Source organism: Penicillium mononematosum (genome assembly GCF_028829835.1).
Source record: "Penicillium mononematosum strain IBT 11891 chromosome Unknown utg000001l:1.0-4488741.0:1.0-4491989.0, whole genome shotgun sequence".
Classification (NCBI taxonomy): Eukaryota; Fungi; Ascomycota; class Eurotiomycetes; order Eurotiales; family Aspergillaceae; genus Penicillium; species Penicillium mononematosum.
The window spans coordinates 1,071,406-1,088,442 of NW_026643271.1; the positions used below are offsets into that span (position 1 = coordinate 1,071,406).

A 17,037-nucleotide genomic window follows, 5' to 3' on the forward strand; every position below is an offset into this window, starting at 1 on the left:
TATAGTACTGGCGAATTGGCCTTTGTGGTTAGTTGGATGGGGGCCATCAAAAGAAGGATGAAACGAGTCCTCGACGGAAATAGAACACCCAAGAGCCCATACAAGGCATGAAGATATCCATTGTTTAGATATGGGTTAGTACAAAGAAAACAGAGACCCGCGACAAAGAGTACAAAAATAATTTCACAAAGAGCTCTCGGCGAACAAAGCGAAACGAAAATTCCTTTGTTTGAACAATGCTATTCTAAGATATGAAGGAGGGACGGGTTACGTATAGCAAAGTTCACGCCCTTGGAAGATATAGATGCACAGAACAAGAAATTATGAAGTGCAACGACTGACATGGAAATGAGGCCATTTGGATGGAGATGGGCCAAGATAAACTGAAGGGGAGCTTCTCTCCAAGGAACCCCGATATATAGGTACTAAACTTCATACAAATACCTCTCTACCACGTACATTATATCAGTTTCAACCAGGAACCACAAAATCCATATATCTACAGCTCCCTTTCCGGCGAAATGATTATTGCAGACCAACGGGCTGACTCGAGATCTGGCGGACACAACCTGCAAATCCGCTAGCTGCTCACGAATTGCCGCTAGAAGCACTTTTAACGGACGCATTGGCAGCCATCTGACAAGTATAGGAGAGGAGAGAGCACCAAACCCCAAACCAAGGCAAGAGTATCCGCCCGAAACCAATAGCTCATCCATAGGCGCGGAGTGATATGTCTCGACAAAACTTGGAAACAAAAACAGAGAGTCAAAACATGGGTAATTGGGTTGAAATCACAAATCTTTTCCTTCTGTTTCAGGGGTCCTACTTCTTCCAGGCTATCACCGCACTCCTCTAATAGGGCTCTGGCACCGGGTGTGAGATTAACAGTCCGACTATATTTCACAACGCGCCTATACTGACCCGTGATCGGGCTATAGTTAATCTCCTAGAATCCACATAGCTGAAATCTTAAGTAAACTCGGACTTAAGTATGGATTAGGATCTATGATAAATTATTGCATAAGCTACCTAAGTAACCTTCTAAGCATACTGTCTAGGTAAGCATAAGCATACTAAGCATGAGCATCCTGAGCATACTGAGCATACTGAGCATACTGAGCATCTGAGCATCTGAGCATCTGAGCATCTGAGCATCTGAGCACCTGAGCATCCGAGAATCCTGAGCATCCGAGCATCCGAGCATCCGAGCATACTGACCTCGGGAGCATACCTACGGATAAGTAAGAGTATCTTTTTAGTATTCAAAATGCTGTCGAGTATTCATGGAGTATTACAAAGGGCACCCGAGTATTGCTACAGTATTATAAAAAGAATACGTAGTTTTAGTCAATACGTATTCGCGAAAACAACGGTAGAACATATAGAAATACGTATTAACCCCTCAATACCGTGTTCCGACGTTCATACTACCGGTATTATCAGGTGACCTCAGCGCCGAGGCCATCGACGACGCCGTCGAGACCCGCTTCTGTGGTTGAGCCAATCGTTTATCAGCGGGTCCCACCACACGCACGAGGTAAAATCGACGAAACGTCAACATACCCAATGTCTTCAAATGTTTTCGGTTCAAGAGGCGCACTAATATCTACGTATTTGGAAAAATATCTCACGATTTATGTTGGTTTCTGATAAAGACTGAACTACTTCGAGGTTGCTATGCACAAAAAGCACTGATGTCCTTAGGACAATCCTCGGCAACATCCGAGACCCCGCTTCCATCGTCCCCTATTACTACATCTTCGTGGGATCTTTCGGCACTATCCACGTTCCATTTGCTAGTAAGCAGGAAGATGCATAGTTCGCAGTCTTGTGAACTCATTGCGGCTGTGCTGGCCGCCTTCACGCCCCAAGCCAGTCGCCCTAATGTCGTTGAACCCCGCCCCAAACTCACGTCCAAGGCAGCAGTTCGCCCACGTCAGCTCTGCATGAAGGTGCTCTGTGACTCGCCTCATCCGACGCAGGTCATCGGTCAGCACAACAGCGCCCACTGCGTTGGGGTTGTCATTGCACAGTCTGACTGCTTCCTCATTATCAAATGGGCAAACAACGACCACAGGACCAAACATCCCCTCCCGTGCCAGACGACTATCGGTGCGTACGTTGCTCAAGATCGTGGGACTGACCCAGAAACCATTCTCAGGAACCTCCTGAGGGATCTCACCAGTCAGAAACAGGGCACGCTCTCCACGAGCCTGTATCAGGAGAGATCTGATCTTGGCATAACGCTCCTCAGAAACAACTGGACCGAGTCCCAAGCGCAGGCGGTAACGATCTTGGATGTGCGTCTTGAGCTTGTGCAAAAACGTATTGTGAATCGATCGGTGGACGTAGATCACAGAACCGCTCAGACAGAGTTGTCCACTGTTTTCGAACGCCGCGTACGCTGCAGCAGAAACTGCCTGCTCGATTTCGACATCCCCAAACACCAGGGTTGGGCTAATGCCTCTGAGACCGAGACACAGATGCTTGCCAATGTCGGCGGCAGTGTCCTTCCGAATCTGAATGCTTGTTTCGGTATCTCCAATGAACGACACTCCTTGAATATGCGGCGAGCGGACAAGGGTCGAACCAGTGCCGGGTCCATCTCCGAAAATAATATTCATGACACCAGGTGGTAGTGCTGCTTGCCGGAGCACCTCAGCGAGCACTATTATCATCCATTGTTAGTGAATTCCTGTAATCCCGTCACTTGAGAGAATCACTTACAAAAGGCCGTCATGCTGGTCCACTCGCTTGGCTTAGCGATACCTGTACATCCGAACGCGAGACAGGGAGCGATCTTCAACGTCAAAAGGTAAAGCGGCATGTTCGATGAAACGACAATGGCACAGACGCCCACCGGCACTCGCTGCTTGTGCATGAAAGTCCGTTCTGCTGCACCTTTCTGCAGACGTACTGCACTTTCGTCCTGCATAATGTATGTCGCGAAGTATCTAATAAGAAGGAAGGTCAGATGAAATCACATGCAGAAGGAGACGAAACGAACCGGAAATGCTCAATGGCATAGTCAACTTCAAGCTGCGCCCGACCGATAGCTTTGCCTTGGTCAATGCTTTCCCAGACTGCAAACATGTCTTTCTTCTCTTCCATGATTGACGCAATGCGAAGCAGAATCAGACCCCGCAGCTGAAAGGGGGTCTGCGACCATTCAGTGAAAGCTCGACCAGCGACATTGATGGCGTAGTCGACGACGTTGTCAGGGCTGCGAGGTACCTTCAGCAAGAGATTACCCGAGCGGGGAGCCGGCGAGTCGATCCATTCCGGTGTGTGCGCACTATCCAGGAATTGGCCTCCGATGAAATTGTGGAGTCTGAAGGGCTCAGTCTTGGAAATACTGAGAAACTGCATGGCTCGGCCCATGGTGTCGAGCTGCCACAATATCTCAAGAGTGTCCATGATGAAGCCTTGTGAGAGAGGAAATGAAGCCTCCATCGGGTTCGAACACGCGCGATGGGAATGAAAGTGAGAACGGAGAAATGTGATTCTCAGTTGTTTACTTTTTTACTTCCTGCCTGGTGCGGGGAGGCTTATCGATTCAGGCGGCACCGATAACAATGATTCCTCAGATGTATACACAAACATGCGTGTACCTAGGCGCAATTCTCCTCCCGGTTCTGCACTCTACGAATTCACTGAGACATCTGTTGGGATCGTGCCATTCCACATTCATGCTGATGCATCTAGCCTTGTTAGGGTGGCAGACTGAGCCCTTATTTCACAATGCAGGCGTCTAGAAAGGGCCTTTCCTTTCTCGGTTTCTATGCCAAGAGTTTTTTCCTCCTCCATCTCCCATGCAAGCATGTAGCCTCAAGAAGACCTAAGGCGGTGAATTAATGGTCACAAAGACAGATATGACATAGCAATTGCACCTACGGCAAATCAGCATCTGCGGTCCTGTACTGGTTATATTCCAGATTGGACTTATTGCGCACGTTCAGATAGTCTTCAGGCTACATGCTACCAGGGAGATGGAGGAAGAAACTCCTGCTATCCAAACTACCTAAGAAGTGCCTTTCATAGACCTGCATTGGCAAATCTGCCACCATAACGAGAGAGCTATCAAACCTAGTGGGTTCTATCACATGGTGATGCCTCAGGCATCCACAAAGGGTAACACTATTCACCTCAATGAAGATGATGGATTCTGGCTCCATGTAGGATTCCGGTGAGGTGCTAGGGGTAGGAGGCCTTTGGCCTCGCTACCGCTGCTGCCCCTAAAGCTGATGATGACAAGCTGCCTGGGGATTCGAGTAAGGATTCATAACCTCTTAAGGCTAAACAAGGGCTCAGTCTGCCACCATAACAAGGCATCCAGGTTGGATGGGATGATTTCAACAGATACTCAATGATTCCACAGTGGCACATACTAGAGAGAGGACACGCATCAAACTGTTGAGTATCTCCCCATACCAGTACACATGAACCCCGACGTCTCGCCCTAGGTACTGAAAGGAAGGTTCGGAAAATAGCCTGTAGTTATTCTTTACTATCCATTATCTCCCCCATGACCCGGTCACTGAGTCGTTGTATAGCCGCGATCAATCTCAAGCATTCATGATGTTATTGACAATATGTTATGCCGTCACTACTGAATTAAGACCGGATTTTGGGAGGCCCATACGTTTCATACCTTCTCGTCAAACCCTATCAACTTCTCAGTTTAAGATAATAAGAGTAGAGACTTCGCAAGTGGCCCAGACAGCCAGGGAGATCGTTGTGCTTGCAGACAACTCAACCGTCAGAGATGAAGGATAGACATAGTCTGCGCATTACATTCTCTTGTATAAAATGGTTGCCGCCTAGGTGTGGCATGCCATTTTGTTGGATTCTGGCCAGCTGAAAGGGGTTGTTGAGCTGGTGGGTGGCTCCGTTTGGTACCGAGTGATTTAAGTAGGGCTAGCCACAGAGCTTGGTTCGAAATCAAAAGATGATGTTGGAGGCCTCTGTGGAATCCTTCAAGTAGGATCTAACACACGGTTCCCCGTTGTCTGCCAAAGTTCGGGCTTGGTTAGGAGAGGTATGGTGAATCATTTTTACAATTGCAAAAAGGAACATTAGAAGTTGGGTGTAATGTGCCATGTACAGTCTGTAATGCTCTATCACAAATTGCTGGGTTACGATATACAAATATACCAAAGAAACGGACAAACGAATCAGCCCCTTCCATAAATACCAGGGAGATCACTCATTTCTGGAGCATAGTGGCCCTGATGTGATTCAACGCACTTCCAGCACGGAGCCAAGAAATCTGCCCTGGGTGATAACTGTGGTTCAACTGAGCCTCCCAAGCCTGACCATGGCGAGGTTGAACTCTCATAACAACCTGTTTTCCAGGCTGGAACTCTCCCTCCTCAACTCCAAGCAGTGTGATGCGATCACCTTCCGCAACCAGATTGTAATCAGTAGGGTTATCAAAAGTCAAAGGCAACATGCCCTGCTTCTTCAGATTTGTCTCATGAATGCGAGCAAAAGACCGGGCAATAATCGCGACACCACCCAAGAATCGTGGTTCTAGAGCGGCATGTTCGCGCGAGCTACCTTCCCCATAGTTATGGTCACCGATAATGCACCAGCGAATACCAAGACGCTGCAGTTCTCGTGCCACCTCCGGGACTACTTGAACTTGACCAGTCAGTGGATTCCTCGTGTGGCCCAAGGTTTGAGGTGTGTCGGGTAGGAATGCATTCGTTGCGGTAGTGAGCATGTTGTTGCTGATGTTCTCGAGGTGGCCTCGATACTTGTACCATGGACCGGCAGGGGAGATGTGGTCGGTGGTACATTTGCCAGCTACCTTGATCAATAGCTCCATCCCATTGGCGCACTGTGGCTGCCATGCTTGGAAGGGTGTCAGGAGCTGCAAGCGATCTGATTTGGGGTCCAATGCAATAGATAAACCGGACGCGTCGGAAGGTGGCGCTTGGAAGGTATCCTCCCCGGTCTCGAAATGCGGAGGGAGTTCGCAATCTGTGGGGGGTGTGAACTGGAAAGATGAATCACCAACAGCGATGCTGTCAATTAAAGGGTTGAAGTCCAGGCGTCCAGAATAAGCGAAGGCGGTCACCATCTCTGGGGAAGTGACAAAGGAATGAGTGGCAGGATTGCTATCATGGCGGCCAATGAAGTTGCGGTTGAAGCTTGAGACAACTGAGTTCTTCTCTTTCCCTTTTACATCTACATCTTTGCGGTCCCACGATCCAACACAGGGACCACATGAACTGCTTAACACCACAGCTCCGGCCTCCCGCAGTTCATATAGGATCCCGTCTGCCTCAGCAGTCGCGCGAATCTGTTCACTTCCAGGTGTCAAGAGGAAGGGGACCTTGAACCTTTCCATTCCTGCACTTTTCGCCTGAGCAACTACCTGCCTGGTCTTGTCAAGATCTTCATAGGAGCTGTTGGTGCAGCTTCCCACCATGGCATGGCTCAGGGCTGTTGGCCAGTCTTTCTCGGTGACGGCAGCCTTCAGTCGTGAGATGGGGTGCGCCAGGTCTGGCGTGAACGGTCCGTTGATGTGCGGTTCAAGTGTATCGAGATCTATCTCAATAACTTGGTTATAATAGTTATCCGAGCCCTCGTCGGCTGTCAATATGGTCTTCTTCACCTTGAGAGCTGCCTCCGACACATACTCGCGGTTCGTTGCATCAAGATAACGTCGCATGGCTTCCGAATATGGGAAAACACACGATGTTGAGCCAACTTCGGCAGACATATTGCAAATAGTAGCCATGGCAGTTGCACCCAAGGTCTCGGTACCAGGGCCAAAGAACTCTATCACCGAGCCCTTGCCACCAGATACAGAGAGAATACCAGCCAGTTTGCAAATGATGTCTTTCCCTGATGCCCAACCACTGAGCTGGCCCGTCAGGCGAACACCAATCACCTTTGGAGCAACCAACTCCCATGGCATCCCAGACATGGCGTCCACGGCGTCGGAGCCGCCAACTCCAATACCAAGCATGCCTAGGCCACCCGCGTTTGGGGTATGAGAATCAGTTCCAATGATCAGACCGCCAGGGCTATGAAAAGGGCCAAGTCAGTATACTCCTAAGTTATTTATCTACGCCAGAAACTTACACTGCATAGTTTTCAAAGATCACAGTGTGAATGATTCCGGACCCAGGTTTCCAAAACCCGATACCATATTTCTTACAAGCACTACTCAAGAAGTCATACACCTCCGCATGCTCAGATGTGGCACGCTGCAGGTCTTCAGCGGCACCCTTTTCCGAAATGATCAAATGGTCACTGTGCACTGTCGTCGGGATCATGACTCGAGGGAGACCTGCACTGATAAATTGCAAGAGAGCCATTGTCGCGGTAGCATCATGGCAGGCAACTCTGTCAGGTTGTAGACCCAAAATTGTTTTCCCGCGCTCAATCTTCTGTAGGTTCCACTCCTTGTCACCGGTGACGATATGACTATAGAGGAGTTTCTCGGTCAAAGTCAACGGTCGCTGAGACTGCTGTTTCAAAACCTCAAGATTTGCGATTTGCTTGTGGTAATTGACACCAAGGATTTCATGGCCATGGTTGAATCGCCTCGAGGTCGAATTGAGAATTCGCGATCTAGATGCTTGCGCGACCCGGGAGTTTCGCATCATATTGCCTTCGCTCAACACGATCGCGTGAATGATTAAGGAGACCTGACAGCGAAGCCATAACACTCGAAAGATATCTGCTTATAAGATACATTTTTGGCCTCCGACTTCATTTCGAACCGCCATAGGCGGAGAATTCGCTGGAGCGCTCCGGGTGGGTCCGGGTTACTCCGCGCATCAACCTCATCGGCACTTTGGATTAACCCGTTGCGATTTACGGCACTTTCGATTGGGGCTGTAACATACGGGAAGTCCTTTACTTCGAACTTTCAAGTATTGCGACTTTGTTTTCATTTTATTGTGTCATAATACAACATGGCCGCAAGTGCAAAAGCTATCCAAGCCTTGGGCAAGTTCGCGTCGTGCGATGTCAGTTCATCTTATATATAACGCGTATCTTCACGGAGTTTCTTTACTAACAAACGAAAACTGCAGATCGGAGATGCCCTGGTCGGTCTAGGGCTCCGTCATGGGGGATACCTTTCCGGCCTCAAAATGTACAGCCCAGGGTCAAACGGCGCAGTAGCCAAGATCTTTGGTCCGGCATACACAGTTCGCATGGTACCTGCTGCAGACAAGACCTCACCAACACCACCTTGTCATTTTGCCGATGCCATCCCAAAGGGCAGTGTGGTGTTTGTCTCTCAGCCGAAGGGTCTGATCAGCGCATGCTGGGGAGGCTTGATGAGCACACGGGCAAAGAAACTCGGAGCTGCTGGTGTTGTGATTGACGGTCGCTTCCGTGATATTTCTGAGCACCAGGAACTGAATATGGGTCTTTTTGCTCGGGGAATCAGCATCCTGGGGTCGAACACTTTTACACGCTCGTCGGAGCTCAATGTCCCTGTCCAATATGAGAACGTTGAGGTTGATGAGAAGGTTACTATTGAGCCTGGTGATTATATCCTCGGTGATCAGGATGGCGTTGTCTCTATTCCTGTTACCCACATCGAGGATTGTGTGCGTCTCTGTCAAGAGCGGTATGAGATCGATCAAAAGACATTGGAGTGTCTTGAGGCCGGTGAAGAGATGGGTCCTACGATCAAGAAGCTTCGGAAATGAAGGAGTTTCTGGATAAGAGGCAATCCACGCTCTTTCGGGGGATTTTAGTGTCTATCAAATTCATAAAGCTGTACAAAAGCCCGCGCATCTCTTCTCGCTCCAGATGATTCGTAATGCCGAGAGCGCATGATTGCCAAACCTGAATCGGCATAACAGCAGGATAGCTTACAATGAATCCCATCAACAGACCTCGTGACCTCCAGGCTTTCCCAGGTGTAGAAAATGTCGAATTTAGTCATCCGGCATTCGCCCCGGGGCCCCGGGGGCCGGTTGCTGTACCCCGGTTACGCTAAGCCTTTGATTTTCCCCAGGCCACACCTCAATTTGCGCCTTTCGTAACACTTTGAGCGAGTATCATAAAGTTCATTCAGCGCTGATTAATCAAATAAGGGGTGGCTCCGGACAGTCCTCTTCATGTTACTTTTTTCTAAGGCACAATGGTAGAAGAAGCCACTCCCCCGCCCAGGAATGTGCGATCGGCATGTCGACGATGTCGGCTGAAGCGCGTCAAATGCGATGGGGGCATACCTGCCTATGGTAATTGCGCCCGAGCAGAGGTGTGATGTGTCGATGTCCACGGTGGTAACAAGCATTTGTCCATACCATGAGACTTCATAGTAAAATGCGGGGCGCGTATTAAATGGCTAGAGCAGCAGTTCCTCTCACTTCAACCCGTCTTCGATATCTTGCAAGTGACGCAGGTCAACATGGAATTTATCCAGACACTTTTGTCTTTTTGAGGTTTCCCACCTTGCGAAGCATCTTCCCGGGAAGAAGAACCTGCGTCATGTCCAAGAAGCTGCCCCACCACTAGCCTTGCCTCCAACCGTGAAAAAGAGAAGAATCGAGTCGTCTAACTCAGAAGAGAACGATACTCCGACTACCGAGATCCTTCAGATAGTCCGAGGAAGGGATCATGTCATTCAACCTTTGAACAGTGCCCAGGCGTCTTTTGATGGCAATATTGGTTTCTCTTCGACCGCTTGTGATCATCTGCATACTTTCTATTCAGATGAGCTATCTATCGAGTCTGCGATGGAAGGCTTTATGGCAGACTATCTACACGATGACTGGGGCTGGGATCCCTTTTCGGTACCAGTTAGTTTATCAGATCACTATGGTAAATGCCAGAGGAAACACTACGCACGCGTGGCCCAGTCGGAAATCCTTGAGAAATGGAAACGAGGCCGTCAAGTTACCATTCATTGGATCAAAGGGAGAGAGGCAGAAGCTTATGGGTACATAGTGCTGTCTCTGCTTTGTCCATGACAAAGCCAAGGCAATCCCCGGGGCCACGCATGACACTCCCGTGTTCTTTGATTTGATAAGTCTTTGAGTCGTTGAGTCTTTGTCAATTCGTCCCACCCAATGTGTGCTGTACAATGCCATTATTAAGTCCCCTTTGTTGCTTTCGTTATATGTGCGAGCCTTGAGTATATAGCTCTGCCAGAGGTACGCTGTTGTCTATTGAGAGTGTCGTACCAACTCTGCCCGCAATGGCTTTCAAGTATCCCCAGTTTGAGCCCTATGGGAATAAGCTAATCCGATGGATGGAAAACGCCAACGAAGCCGATTGCCCAGTTCGGATTACTACACTCAACTCATGGTCTCTGCCACAGCCTATGGACTGGAATATCGAGCATGAAAGACAATGGTTAAAACCGGAACTGATTTCCTCTATCGTTGGTCTCGGCCTGCCAGTCGGAGAGCTAATTCCAAATGATCTGGATCCCACAGAGTCCCCGTGTGTACGGCATTCAATCATCAAGACACACAATGGAGTCACAGCGTTTGTTGGGACGATTGGACCAGGTGTGCTTTTCTTCTATTCTATTAGAAGATCACACGTCACGAATGATCCCTACGTGTCTGAGCTTGCCAAGATGGCCTATGAAATGCACTATCCGTTGAATGGTCTGAAGTATATTTTTATGAACAATATACTGGAACCCTCGACTGAACCATTCATTGAGGAACAGATCTACCCATCCCGTGAGGGGGCTAAGTATCAATCTGCAGAGCTCCAGACTTGGGACTATCCTTCACCGGAGTTCCGCGCTATTATGGGTACGCCTATTGGTAAGGTTGTCGGATCCCTCATTCTAGGTGCGTTTGGCCAGGGTGTTAAACGCATTGCACGAATTGTTACTTTTCAGAGTGGTTTAGACTTTCACAAACTGGATATTCGCTTCGATATCGAGGATGTTTGAAGTGGACTTTTCTTTTTGAGGGATTTGACCGGGATATGAAGATTGTATAGAAGATTGCTAATGTTCTTCTCTATAGAACCATACGAATGGGAGAGACTAGTTTTTATTCACTTCCACTTTAGCGCTGTATCATATTTCTTATTCTATCCCGCCCCTTCTGAGCAAGATGAAATTACCAGCAGGATATCTATCCGCAGTCGAGTTTAAATATTATTACTGTTTACCAACCGAAGAGACCACAGAGCGTAGAGCAAGGGGCCATATCAATGTATTGAAGTATCGGCACGTAGCTATCACCAGCTAAATCCTTGTTCACGCTCCAGATCCAGACGATTAGCTTCCTCCGCACAGAACATAGCAAACTCTCCAAGCGTGACGAACTCGTCATGAAATTCAGGCTCGACCGCTGTCATGAGTCTTTCAGTCAGGTGGATACCCAGCTCGAACTTCAAGGACTCATAAGGTCTTCCCTGGGCACCGGCGCTCTGCAAAAACTTGCATAGGTAGGGGTAGAAGTCATCTGTAGTTTTCATGGCCTCTAGCCTGTACTCCGTAGATTCGTCGTTGAACATCTCCTTGAGGTCCTCGAACATGTCCTCGGCTCCAGTGTACGGAAGAACGGCATCCTGGCTCAGACGGGCGTTCAAGTGCATGTGGGCCTTTCCAGTGGTTCGACAAGCCACGTAGGTAATTTTGTGCAGTTCAGTGGGGTAATGGTCTGCGTTGAGCATAAGCTTGCCGCGCATATCAACGAGCCAGCTCTCAAAGGTGGGGTTGACTCCATCGTCGAGTCTTTCCGGGTCGGGGAGGTAGGTGGACTTGCTGATTCGGGGCTTGGTGTCCCCTTCAACGCTCTCAGCAGTGAAGGCAGATTGATAGAATTTTGTTCGATTTGCGGTTTCATCGGAAGTAAGTACCTCGGGTCCCGCGGGAGTCGGTTCGTCAAGTCGCAGACGGCGCAGTGCGTAGGCGTAATCCTTTGCCTCTTCAACGGCGCGGTCATGTCGCTCCTTTAGCTCATTGTACCTCTCAAGCTCGCTGTACTTCATTTGCATTAACTCGTCGGAGTGCGCGACTTCAGCGGCCCTAAGGCGTTCGGTGACAGCACGAGTTCGGTGATGTTCAAGTCGGAGGAGTTTCTCGTATTCCGCCTGGGCTGAAATGATAGTATCGTACGGAGGATGGGGATCAAGGTCAAACGAGCGCATGAACTTCTCGTAGTCTGTGACACCCTGCTCCAGTTCACTAATTCCGGATTGAGAACCACGGTGAGCGGGGTTGTAGAAGTCTTCGTCACCTGCAAGGTCTCTGAGACCAGATGGAGCGGGGCCAGGTTTGTGTTCCTGGCAGTTGGCGCCAACAGGCGACTGAGATATGATAGTATTGTTCGTCATAATCGTATGATTCGGATCCGTTGTAGATCGGATCTTGCTCAGCCAGGCGATCGGAGCGGCAGGTGGGGCCGAGGGCGCAGGGCCGGCAAGTCGGCTCGGTTCGGGCCGAGTCTTGCCTTGCATCGGTGCAGGTAAGAAAGGACAAGATGAGAGGAGATAAAGGAATAGGTGTTACTGGTCCAATGTAAGATCTCACTTTTGATCAAAGAGTCAAAGTAATGTGAGACAAGAGGTACGGGAGAAGAAAGAAAGAGAGAGAGAAAGAGAGAGATGAAGGCTGATGGTGAAGGCTTTTATACCTGATCTTGTTTGCTTCATGCGCCCAGGTGGTAACTACATACTATCCAGCTTCACCCTGGCCGTCTGGTGGCTTTCTTCATCGATGAAACCATGATCTGCAGTTTCTATAGATCGACCGAGCTCCTGAGAAGAGCCCGATGATTCTCTCATGCCATGCTGATGGGGTCCGTATCCACTATAAACCCAGGAGAGTGTGGTGGTTAAAAGAATCAATCTAATATATGGTTATTATACTGAATGTCTATCTAACTGCCATGAAACTCTCGTTTATATAGCTTCGGAATAAAAGAAACGAAAGGGATAAAAGTTGGAAAAATCTAGCAAATACATATGTAGCAAAGGTCCGTCACAAACTGTATGAAAGCATAATTGGCATGAATGCCTCACCTGAGCTAGCCGATTTTTACTATTTGTCCGAAGACTTGTAATCCTGCCATTCTTTTTCCATTTCTAAAGCTTCGGCTTCGTAATACTACACATATTGCTTATTCTTTTCCCCCTATGTATCCCTGAGTGTGCATTCAAGCAGACTGCACCTGGAAGATTCTCACCTTTTACTACCGATTCATTCTAGGATGAGAATTGGGATCAAAAACACCAAAATGCCTATACCCGTGGGAGCCAGTGATTGTACATACACGATCAGTAACGGCATAGCCAGGGGCTGGGTCCTCGATCGCCGAGTGGGAAATGAGGAAGGTCATTGCGTCTGGGAGCGCCCAACGCGCTATCTCCCACCTTTGAGCAGATAGGGTACCAGCCACCAATGGGATATCCTACAAAACGCCGAGTGCAATGGGTGTGGCCCCTGATACGTGGCGAGCTGTGGAGAACGCAGCTACTTGAAACCATCAGATGACCCTGTTGTCCCGTCTAGAAACAGCAAGTGGTACTTAGTTTGCAATGGCACCCTTTGCTATAGGAATTTATCGTTTTGCAGGTTGGCCTAGATGTGGGTCGGTGCTCGAACTGAAATGAAACCTCGCCACTGGAATCGATTCATTGAGTAGCCACTCGACATCATAAAAACAAATATATATGTAGGACATGCATGATACAAACTAAGACCAGTTCTCATGTTGTTATTTAATTCCGCGTGCCATTCTCCCGTTCTTGTAACGATTGACGAACTTTGGGGAGCACGAACCGTCCATAATCAATGGCGTCGTTGAGATTATCATAACCCCGGATAGAGATGAGGTCCGCGCCAAGATCAATGTAGTCAAGGAGGGACTCGACAATAGTCTTGGGCGATCCAACCAGGGCAGTGGATGCGCCACGAGCATTAGTTGCCGTAACAGTCGGATACCAAAGAGCTCGGTCCTGGACCTCCCCACGGGCGGCAATATCAAGAAGGCGCTGGGAACCTGCGTTCTGTGGAGGTGGCGCATCAGCGGGGACCTTGCCTTGCCCCTTCGCTCGGTTGGTGGTCAGTGCATCGAGAGTCTTATGTGCTTTGGCCCAGGCGAGATCTTCGGTCTCTGCAATGATAGGACGGAAGGTCACCCAGATGCGAGGTCTGTCCGAGTCCGGGCGACCGGCCTTTGCTGCCTCAGCATAAATGCGATCAATTTGATCCTTGGTTTCTTTCAAAGGTTCACCCCAGAGTCCAAAGATATCAGCCAGGGAACCTCCAATGCGGTATGCTTCATCTGATGACCCGCCGACTGAGACCGGGATTGTGCCGTTGGTTGGCCGAACGCGGTTGCTGAACTGTTTGAACTGGTAGTATTTGCTGTCCCAGTCAAATAACTCGTCGGATTTCCATGCACGGCGGAGAATCTTGATATAATCCTCAAGGCGCGCGTAACGTTCATCCTTGCTCAGGAAGTCTCCTTCTTTGGCCTGTTCTGCATCGCTTCCGCCTGCGATAAAGTGAACAACGACGCGACCGGAGCTCAGTTGGTCCAATGTAGCTAGTGCCTTTGCTGCAACTGTGGGGTACAACGTGTTGGGTCGCAGGGCAATGATGACCTTGATGTTCTTAGTCACAGAGAGAATGGTGGCTCCAATGGTGAATGGATCATATGATGAGGAGTCATATGGCACCAGCGTGTAGTTGTAACCATAATCATCGAGGTTGCGAGCGTAGCGAACGAGGTACTCTGGATCAATCGAGGCGTTGGGGATTGGATTGATCTCGGTAGATGCGTTCGGGAAGGTGACGCTGATGAATTCCGGCATAGTGGCTTCTTTTTCACCGTTTGACGTTCTGAATTGTATTGTCAGATACTATTCTACTTTCCACCTCGCGGTAGATCCATCCTCTTTTAATACTTCAGGATTGGAGTTTCTCCGGGATGATTTGGCATCAACGTATGACGCAAGATGCTAAGAGATTGCGTCTTAGCACGCAAGTCGATACCCATAGCCTTCTGGCCCGGATCGTATGTTTTACTTAGATTTCCCTTCTAATTTGAGCAAGCGCTATTTCTACGGTCGCATCAAGTGAGCAATAGTACGAGGACTACAAGGCATTGCGCCAGTATTGCGCAAGATGGACCTTGAGTATCGCAATATGATGTTGACTAGGACCAGCATAGAAAACTGGCCGAGATCGCAGTTCAATTTCAAGCCTAACTTATCAAGACCTCACCTCCCTAGATAGAGATTTCGCAAAACGAATCCCATTGATGCCACTATCACTGGCATAATCTTTGGCGTGGTATGCCTCGCCGTGGCCAGCTATTTGGGATGCCATCTAATATATAACAGCAAAACAGTGATTGGAACCAGATATGAAATTGCAGTGCAGACACGGTTTTCAGTACAGTTGCTGGCCCAAAGTCTGCAGAAAACGCTGTCGGATATCCTTGCAGATCTCCACGTTGCTTCGCGCCCTATCCTGAGAATCTTGTGCGCGACGCGCCAGCCACTCGTCCCGGTCCTTGACAAACGCCTCCATCCGCTCGTCGCGCTGCTTGACCATGGCCTGTTTGTTGGAACTCATGCTGCTCACATCCGGCTCAGGCACATCATCGCCAGGCGGGAACTGAGGCTTGCGCGGAATGCGCTTCTCGACCGGCAGAATATCGAGCTTGGGACCAGGAAGTGTCTGGTACCAATAGGCGGTAGTGCTCCAGTCGTCGCGGAGGTGGTTGGCATGGCCAGACTCCATGGTTACCTTGATCTTCTTGTTGAAGCGCACTGGGTCAGCGAGGTGCCAGCGGTAGCTGACCTGGTAATTCGGGACATCTTCCTCGTGGATGATGGTGCCGCAGAATGGGTACGCGTTCTTCTGCATACCCCATCCCTGAGTGAAGTAGTCTTCACCACCTGTGCCGTGCATGCTAGGTGGCCAGGTGTCGTCGTCGATGAAGATCATATCGTCACCCTCACCCCACCAGGTGCCTTGGAAATGGGCCACGGATTGGTTGCAGCCGATGAATTGGCCAGCGCCTTCGGTCTCCAAAATGACGTAATTGTCCTTTCCGTCTAGGTTGGGCACTTGCGTTTCGAGGCTGTTTGTCTGAATACGAGATGGGGCCCAGCCGTTGGTTGGGTTCATGCGGCGCCAGTGCGCGTGGAAGTACAGCGTATCCGCGGGCAGGGGCTCCGGATAGAGTTCGTAGTCGACATAGAAGTACTGGAAATAGGCCTCATCGTTCTGATTCTCAATTTCGATGCGTGCCCGTTTGTTGAAAGGCATGGTGAGGTAGCAGTTGAACGCGGCAGCTCCGCCGAATTTCTTCTCCTCGGATGGCTTAACGGAGACCGTGAATGGGAGGGACTGGAAGTTGGCAGCCATGGAATGGCCAAGGCAGAAGAAGTCTCCGATCGGTGCAATAACGTTTGGGGTCTCCGAGTCGTCCCAGTACATCTTGATGAGTACCTTGCGATAGTAGTCTGGGTCGTTGACTTCGTAGTTGAGTCCGAGCGCATTGTGGATTTCCATCATCGCAACCCCGGACTTGGAGTAGGGAATCAGGCCTGGACCTATGATCTTGCGGCAGGTTTGAACAAACCACAAATGTGTGATGGCACCAGGGCCTTCCAGGTCGGCCAGCACAATTGACTGGCCCGGCAGGACAACAAAAGCATCCTCGTTGAGACCCTTCTGGTCCCAACTGGCCACGCGAGCACTGCGAGCCACCTTTCTCTTTGCCATGCTGGCCAACAGGTCGTTTCCAATGGGCATCTTCAAGGTATGATCGGAGAAGCTAGTTGGGTGAATTTGTTTGCAATTGGAGTTATCGAAGGCGAGTCTTCATGGCCCTTTAATAGCCACATCTTGCGTCTCTTCCTCCCCACATGACGATGACCGCAGTCGAGTTATGCGGAGTTAACTGTTCTCTCGCGAGAAATAAACTGAATCCATGGGTATTTAGGTCTCGCGGAGGTGCACCGACTCTCCGCGATAACAAGTGCGGGGTCGATGGATTGCTAGGGCGGAGGCCCCGTCTTCGTCCGCGATATAATATCTTCCCAACTTCAACTTCCAGAATCATACGA

General features: G+C 49.5%; 6 protein-coding genes across 6 annotated transcripts; 2 read left to right on the plus strand and 4 right to left on the minus strand.

The window, feature by feature from the left end:
• Positions 1-1,796: 1,796 nt before the first annotated feature.
• On the minus strand, positions 1,797-3,417 carry N7519_000397 (uncharacterized protein; the record flags this gene model as incomplete). Its single annotated transcript, XM_057287176.1, has 3 exons — positions 1,797-2,668; positions 2,728-2,954; positions 3,008-3,417. 3 exons carry the CDS (start codon positions 3,415-3,417, stop codon positions 1,797-1,799), a joined length of 1,509 nt encoding a protein of 502 aa, XP_057153259.1.
• Positions 3,418-5,206: 1,789 nt separating this feature from the next.
• Positions 5,207-7,622, minus strand: N7519_000398 (uncharacterized protein; the record flags this gene model as incomplete). Its single annotated transcript, XM_057287177.1, has 2 exons — positions 5,207-7,037; positions 7,096-7,622. 2 exons carry the CDS (start codon positions 7,620-7,622, stop codon positions 5,207-5,209), a joined length of 2,358 nt encoding a protein of 785 aa, XP_057153260.1.
• A 312-nt stretch (positions 7,623-7,934) lies between these two features.
• Positions 7,935-8,681, plus strand: N7519_000399 (RraA family protein; the record flags this gene model as incomplete). Its single annotated transcript, XM_057287178.1, has 2 exons — positions 7,935-7,988; positions 8,055-8,681. 2 exons carry the CDS (start codon positions 7,935-7,937, stop codon positions 8,679-8,681), a joined length of 681 nt encoding a protein of 226 aa, XP_057153261.1.
• Positions 8,682-10,177: 1,496 nt separating this feature from the next.
• On the plus strand, positions 10,178-10,891 carry N7519_000400 (uncharacterized protein; the record flags this gene model as incomplete). The annotated part of the gene is made up of 1 exon (XM_057287179.1): positions 10,178-10,891. One exon carries the CDS (start codon positions 10,178-10,180, stop codon positions 10,889-10,891), a length of 714 nt encoding a protein of 237 aa, XP_057153262.1.
• Positions 10,892-11,184: 293 nt separating this feature from the next.
• On the minus strand, positions 11,185-14,769 carry N7519_000401 (LLM class flavin-dependent oxidoreductase; the record flags this gene model as incomplete). The annotated part of the gene is made up of 2 exons (XM_057287180.1): positions 11,185-12,401; positions 13,713-14,769. The coding sequence occupies 2 exons, from the start codon at positions 14,767-14,769 to the stop codon at positions 11,185-11,187; spliced, it is 2,274 nt and encodes a 757-aa protein (XP_057153263.1).
• Positions 14,770-15,349: 580 nt separating this feature from the next.
• N7519_000402 (glycoside hydrolase family 172 protein) lies at positions 15,350-16,723 on the minus strand (the record flags this gene model as incomplete). Its single annotated transcript, XM_057287181.1, has 1 exon — positions 15,350-16,723. One exon carries the CDS (start codon positions 16,721-16,723, stop codon positions 15,350-15,352), a length of 1,374 nt encoding a protein of 457 aa, XP_057153264.1.
• Positions 16,724-17,037: the final 314 nt, after the last annotated feature.